Source organism: Physcomitrium patens, chromosome 9, assembly GCF_059467195.1.
Source record: "Physcomitrium patens ecotype Gransden chromosome 9, ASM5946719v1, whole genome shotgun sequence".
Lineage (NCBI taxonomy): Eukaryota > Viridiplantae > Streptophyta > Bryopsida > Funariales > Funariaceae > Physcomitrium > Physcomitrium patens.
Window position 1 is genome coordinate 16,584,770 of NC_143418.1, and position 7,333 is coordinate 16,592,102.

General features: G+C 34.6%; 1 protein-coding gene across 3 annotated transcripts; it reads left to right on the forward strand.

Moving 5' to 3' along the window:
- The first annotated feature begins 1,761 nt into the window (after positions 1 to 1,761).
- LOC112286502 (uncharacterized) lies at positions 1,762 to 4,191 on the forward strand. 3 transcript variants are annotated; one of them, XM_073536158.2, is made up of 2 exons: positions 1,762 to 2,295; positions 3,424 to 4,191. In XM_073536158.2, the coding sequence occupies exons 1-2, from the start codon at positions 2,123 to 2,125 to the stop codon at positions 3,485 to 3,487; spliced, it is 237 nt and encodes a 78-aa protein (XP_073392259.1). In that variant the 5' UTR covers positions 1,762 to 2,122; the 3' UTR covers positions 3,488 to 4,191. The 3 variants fall into 3 exon arrangements, with proteins under 3 accessions (XP_073392259.1, XP_073392260.1, XP_073392258.1); XM_073536159.2 differs by having other exon boundaries at positions 1,768 to 2,990; XM_073536157.2 differs by having other exon boundaries at positions 1,770 to 2,295; positions 3,363 to 4,191.
- The last annotated feature ends 3,142 nt before the right edge of the window (positions 4,192 to 7,333 follow it).

Here is a 7,333-nt window from a genome sequence, read left to right on the forward strand (position 1 = left end):
CAACTTTTTGGACTTATTGTACAACCTACAAGGTCACAACTAAGGCCACTCTATTTTCTTTAATATATAGAATAGAAGCTATACTACCAATAGAATTTAAGGTTAATTCTTTCAAGATAGTAGTAGATAATAAATTAACTATTGAAGAAGCTTTGAAGGATAGATTAGAATAATTAGAAGGCCTTCATAAAATTCAAAGGACTAAGCTCAATATGTAGAAGCAATTTAAAGGAGAAAAATTATTTTTGATAAAAAAACATAAAAAAGAGACTTACAATCTAGAATGCTAGCATTGTTATAAGATGCTATGAAAATGGATTTTTGTAGAAAATTTAATGCTTTTTGATTAGGTCCTTATCATATTTGGAAAGTCTTTTACAATAATTCTTTGTAATTATAAACATTAAAAAGTGAAGTATTTCTAATTAGGACATTTGGGAATAGATGTTAAGAGTATAAAGTTTGAAACAATTATCTCTTAGTAGAAAAATACTTGATTCTCTTATTACTTGAATAGAATAGGAATTTAGTTAAAAACTTAGCTAAACTTGATTTTTATTATGAAAATGGAATCTTGACTTATTAAGGAAGTAAAAGCAATCCTAAGGCTAGATTTTGGTCTCAATAGAATATTATTCTATCTACTTATTAAGAGATAATAACTTCTATAAAAAATAATAATAATAATCATAATAATAAAATTATTTTATAGGATTTAGAGATAATGCAAAGTAGTCTAGCATCCTCAAGTTGTTGGGCAATTGGCCACAATAGAGATTATGAGTAAAGTAATCTAGGTTTGAATCTGCTCTACACAAGCAACTATTCATATAAGCTAGTGTTACAGTAAGAAACTAACTAATTTATGCAACCTAAAGGATATGAAGGCTTCTATAGCTTCTAATTTAAATTTTGCTCATTAGAAGATGATTATGTAATACTAAATTTTAAATTTTTTACTTTCAAGTACTTTATTTTTCTTCTCTCTCCTATTATTGTACATCTCTTGTTATGTCTCTTTTCTTATTCTATAGAATTATTTCATCGTGCTTTAGTATGTAGACTATTATCTTCAATAGACTTTTCTATCTCAAGAAAATTAACAATAGAACAATAGGATTAAAATTAGTATTAACTACTATCTTTTTATGAGCATTTTATTTTAGTTCTTTAGTACTATTCTTCTTAATTCTGATAGAATATTAAGACCATAGAGACTAATATTAGAGAAGGACTTGCCAAGTAGCAAGAACTTCTGGATTCTCTATCTCTTTGAGTTGTCTTAGATGGTAGCTACATGTGAGTCACCAAATTAACCCTCTTATACATTTAGCACAAAAAATGTAATTATTGTGCTTGAAAATTACAAATTTTGTGAATAAGTAATAAAAACTTTAGAAAAAAATAGAAAATAGATTGCTAATAGTAGATATGTAATCTATGGTAGAGTTTGTTAAGATAAATTTTTATGATGAATATATTTTTTATTAGCTAATAGTAGATGATGGCTCAATGGAAATAGCCCTCATTTTCAAAAGAAAAAAGATATATATATATATATATATATATATATATATAAAATAAAATAAAAGTTAGAAGCAAATCAAAGAATAAGAAAAGAAAAAATATATAATAGAAGAAATGAAAATTAAAAAGAAGAAGAGAAAAAAAAAAAAAAAACAAAACAAAACAAAACAAAAGAGGATCACGAGGGCAACTTCTTTGCCGATGGGAGTCGGGGCCGCCTTGAATCTCATCTCTCTTGTTTTCTGTTTTTTTTTCCTATACAGATTCCGGCTCCGATCAAGACGGAGTTTGCCTTTGAATGTTTTTTTTCAACGTGTGTATGTTGTGGAGTTTTGGTGCAGTTGAGGTGCTGCAATATAGCATCCTAATTCTCTCTAGCTTCTTGTAGCTCTGGTTGCCTGTGATGGAATTGATCACGGTGATTAATTTTCTTTTGTGTCCTAGGAAGTTCAGCGGCTGCACTGTGATCAAGCTCTCTTGTTCTGTCTTCCCTTGCTCCTAGTTCCTGCAAGGAGAATATCCAGATAAAGTTTTTTCTTCTTCCTTGTTCTCTATTCCGTTGGTGGTGGTGTTGTTACGGTTCAGTGCGATTCCAATGGCGATTTGTTCCTTGGTAGAAGCGGTGCAACGGTGGATTGCGGCTAGAGTTCCCGGTGGAGTGGCGGTGTCACCCAAGGTTTTTCTTCCCTCGTTGGTTTTGTTCCCATGGTCCGACGTTTTGTGGACTGTCGGAAGTGCGACGCTTTGGTGCGGGTTCTTCTTCCTTAGGTATGTGGTAAAGGCGACGATGTTGCGGAGGCACAAATTGTGCTGGCTATTTGTTGAGTACTGCGGTAGAGCGTCGACAATCTGGTGATTCCTTTTGTTGTGTTGTTGCTTCTTTTGTCCGTGGGGTTGACCGAGATTGTGCTATTTTGACATTGTGTTTGGGTTTCTTTATGATGTCGACGGTCATCGGTTGCTGGCGTGGTGATTGCAAGTGAAGCTCGTGTAGACCACTAAAAAGCTAGTGTGGCCGTTATTGCGGTTGGATTTGTGGATTTGTGTTGTTTTCATTTTTTCCTTCTAGCTCTCTTTGCTGCGGTGCCGAAGATATTGACGGTTCTTGTCATCCATCTGGAGGTTGCTGCTCGAGCCGCGGATCTATGCAACGACCCTCTCCAGCTCTGGTTCACACGATTGTTCCCTCTTGGTTATTCAACGAAAGGATAATCTTGGAGCCCATGAGTTTTGGATCAAGGCGGAATCTTTGATTCAAAAAGAGAGAACTCGTACTTCTGTAGGCAATAATCCGGGGAGTTCAACGATTTTTATTTTTTATTTTTATTCTTTTTCTCCTTCGGCTCTGTCTGCGATGCTGTGGCAGTGGATAGACTCTTTGAGGGCATTTATCTCTCGTACATGTGGAGCGAGCCGTGGTAGTGCTGTTGGTTTGGAGCTGATTGTGGTTGTCGACAACGGCGGTTTGTTCTCTTGTCCTGTGGCCCTCCTTTGTAAGGTGTTTCTGTTCCTAGAGCGATTGGTCAACGGCCATGGTGTTGGTGTATTCTGTTTTTTTTGTCTCCTCATTCTCCCAGTGCTGAGTTGAGGAACTGCGTGATCTTCAAATTTGTGACAAATACTGGGGTGGTGGTGATTGGCTACTGGGTTTAAGTAGCTACAACTTTTGATCTAGACATCTGACCGTGAATGTTGATTGTTGGCCCGATTCTAGATTTGCACTTGGAGTTTTTGTACTTGGCTTGGGTTAACTGTGCATTGCTGAACCAACTGCCCAAATCTAACACGTCACAATTCCTGTAATCTACGCTATTTGCTCTTAAATTCACAATCAGGTGGTCTAAGAGGGTTACATTTCATTCCTTGACGGTCTATTCCTACGCTTCCGCCTTACAGAGCTCATTTGGAGTGGAGGTTCAAAACCCACAATCCGGAAGCTGGTGTTCTCTGCGGTTCCTAGGGCAAGGGCGTACGCTGTGATCAATAAGGTTGTGTCCAGCCTCTACTTAGTCGATTGCTGAAGGTGCGACACCAAGGGTCAAAATCGGCTTAAAGTGAATTCACTTTGTGACGAACTTGCTACGCCATTCCATATTCATTGGATTATTAAGATTAGGCAATCTTAAGTAGGCAATTGAGACGCATTAAGTAAGCTCTTCTTTGAAAAGTTAAGGTAGGAACCATAGTCACGAATTAGTCACGAATTAGTGCATGGTAGTGTTGGATAGGAGCGCATGCAATTGTTAGGAAGTAAGTTCTGCTGTTGAGATCAACATCATCATCCAGTACTGGAGGGGTCAACCTACACTCTGGCACACACCAAGCTAGCCAGCAACTTCGTTAGCCTCTTGCATGTTTTCCCGACATTCTCTGCAACCTATCCTGGAGGCAGCTGGTTGCTCGGCTTCAATTTTGCAGAGTCTTAAGAAGTGAACACCATCGATCAACCAAGTGTCAACATGCACATAACTGTAGTAGGTACTCCAACTTGTTGTCAACGTAATTGGTGAGTATTTCCACAATAGGTGAAGTAGATTAATTGGATGAAGTTTAGTTAATAATAGAAGCTGTTAGGATTTGACCTAATTATGATTTTGGATGAAATTTACTTGGATGAATAATAATTTTAGATGAAGTTTAAATAAAAGACGAAATTTTAAAACATGGATGAAGTATGTGGATGATATATTATTCAAGGATGAAAATTGTCAATAGATGAAATTTTATTAAATAAAAATTAATTTAAAATAAATATAAAATAAAATAAGTTAAAAAAAAATAAAAATCATATTATGAAGAATTTTTTAATTGCATAAAATTTTTCCTAGTTAATTCACTTGTTGTAAATTAGAATAAACTTCCAAATGATAGAGGTTTATTCTAACTCACAAAGCATGTTTCTAAAAAGGAGATGGTTCAATAATTTGAATTAGTTTTTGCTCCAAAAATAAGAAATCATATAAAGTTTATTATAGGACATTTTGGAGATTCATGGGAAGAAATTTTCTCAAACATTGAAGGATGAATTTTTCTTAGAAGATAGTGATTGAGTTACAAAGAAGTTTTTTTTGACTAAATTGAAAGACCTAAGAATGATCTTGAAGCAATAGAATCATTGAGAGAACTCAAAAGTCAATATTTTCATTTATTGATGAAGGAGAGATAATTACTAAATTTAGGCAAAGTGGAACTGTTTCTTTTAGCAGTTCATAGAGAGTTGCAAGAAAAGTTGGAAATTTTATTTGAAGATAAAAAACAATGAATAAAAACTAAAAAGATGATTGACAATAAACTAGAAAAAAATAGAAGAGGTAATAGGATTGCTTACAAAAAGAGAAAAGAAATAGGATAGGGTGGATATTCAAAGACTATTGCAAATATCTAAAGGCAAAATGCCTAATAATCATTCTGCATCTATGATTTAATCTTCAATAATTTCATCAAAAAAAAAAAAAAAAAAAAAAAAAAAAATCAACATTGATGAAATTATATAAGGGATGAGAGATTTGCGAATAAAATTTACAAAACTTGAAAAAAAGAATCAAACATCAAGAGCATCAATAGGACAAAAATTAGGACCAATGGAAGATGCAATACATAGGTATATGTGGTGTGATAGCATAGATCATTCAAGAAGGAAATGTAAAGATTTTAGAGAGGCTCTGTACAAAGGAGTTTTTATAAAAAAATATTACATGATACACTTAAAATAGAGTAGAAAAAAGTTGGAGACAAACTTTGGTAAGAGCTTATAATACATGAAGCAAATTATGTAGAGCTTATTCAAATATTAAAATTTAGATGGGAGATTGTAGAACGGGTAAATTAGTTAGTGCTAAAATTTTGACTTTAGTAGATTAGAACCGGTATTGATGAAATCAGGAAACCAATAGTCATGTGAAAGGTTCCAAGATACAGTTAACTGACAAAAAAAAACCGGTTGGAATCTAAAAAAGGGTATAGTAGGAGAAAGATTGATTAGCTGAGGGCCAGACTTGTGAGTCTTAGAGCCGGGGTATGCTTGGGTGCTACCTCTATTTTTTCTATTTCTTTCCTTTTGTATTTTGATGTTTCGTTGTGTTTATAAAGAGAAGTTTATGAGAATTGTGTGTTGATCACAGTGTTACAGTGAATGCTGTGTTGGACCAGAATTGGTTCTATACATTGCACATGAAATAGTGTTATAGATTGAGAGATGATAGTTTGAAAATGATTGAATGACCATTGAGTTGGAAAATATAAATGAAGTTAGAATTACAGAGAATTGATAAGAAATTGAGAATGTTGTAATTGAAGTTATTAAATTAGATATGGTACTGAAGAATTAATATTATACAATTCAGTGATTGGGAATTAACTTATTGAATATCAAATGATTATATTCAATTAATGGTGACCTTAACAATTAACTCATGCGACAGTTCTTTCCCTTGTGTTTGAACCGATTTAAACTATACTTAATTCAGAAATTATGGCAATTCGGATTTCTTGATTACATTTTGGCGCCGCTGCCGGGGAAAGACAATAGTTATGAGTGTTGAGCATTAATTGAGAAATTTGATATTGAATGAGGAGTTGTAAGATTGGAGAATTGTGGTAATTGTGAAATGATTAAGAAAGAAGGAGATTATGAAATAAAAGGGAAATGATGTTATAATACATCAACATGATTTTGATTATGAAAGACGTATTAAACAAAAACGAGACCGACAATTGAGATTGGCCGCAAAGAATATAAACCGTATTGTGGGAAAAGTATTACAGAAAAGGAGGAGACGACAGAGTTGGATTAAACCGTGGTTGCATGCATGTCGACATATACGATCATATTCAGTTCTTGAGAGGGAGGCAATATTTCAGAATTACATTCCTTTATCTAAATTACCTCTTTCATTGGCAGGAGACTCTTCTAGTTTAATAGTTAAGTCTGTCAAACGATTTGTAAAGAAAAGAATATTTACCAAAGAATTCGGCTCATTATTTCAAGGAGCATTATTGCCAAATAAATTTAAACAATTGGAGTTACCTGCTGAGGTATTAAGTAGCCCGGTGGAAGAGATTATTAAAGACATTGAACGAATTACGGAATCAGAAACTATCACACTTCCGATTTTACCACCAATTGTATTATTACCAATGGCATCGGGAGGTGTACCCAGTGTTCCTACAGGACCATCGGTACCACCAATAGGGCCAATTGGACCAGCAGTACCAATTTCTGTTCCAATGGGCCAAGTAGGAGATCGAACTACAAGTATAGCACCACTACCAATTTTTAGTGGATGGCCCAGTGCTGATCCAGATCAACATCTATCCCAATTTTTGACCGCTTGTGTAGCCAATAATGGACGAACAGAAGATGTGTGGTTAAGATGGTTACCTGCAACTTTGAAGGATACTGCTTTCGAATGGTATAATCGACAACCAGCGGGTTTGTTTCCAAATTGGGAAGCTTTAAGAGCTGCTTTTCTTCTTCATTTTAGATCAATCTGATATGAAGACCGATTGAGAGAACAATTAATGCAAAGTCATATGATACCAGGAGAGGCTGTGGAGTCATATTATGGGCGAGTAGCTGACATAATTCGCCGTTGGCCCAATAATCATTTACCTGAAATTTTCATTTTATCAATATTGATCAATGGGCTCTACCCACCAGAATTAAAAATGTTTGTTAAGGAAAATCAACCCGCCACAGTTGCATTATCGCTTGTTAGAGCCAAAGTGTGGGAGGAATGTCATTATGACCGAATCCTAAATTCAAACCCGACACTAATTCTTACTCAAGGATCTTCTAAGTTTCCAA

Bases quoted from the DNA above. Each gene is read 5' to 3' on its own strand.
- LOC112286502 (XM_073536157.2), top strand. From the start codon at position 2,123: ATGGCGATTTGTTCCTTGGTAGAAGCGGTGCAACGGTGGATTGCGGCT. The intron at 2,296-3,362 runs GTATGTGGTAAA...ATTCACAATCAG, and splicing joins TGCGGGTTCTTCTTCCTTAG to GTGGTCTAAGAGGGTTACAT.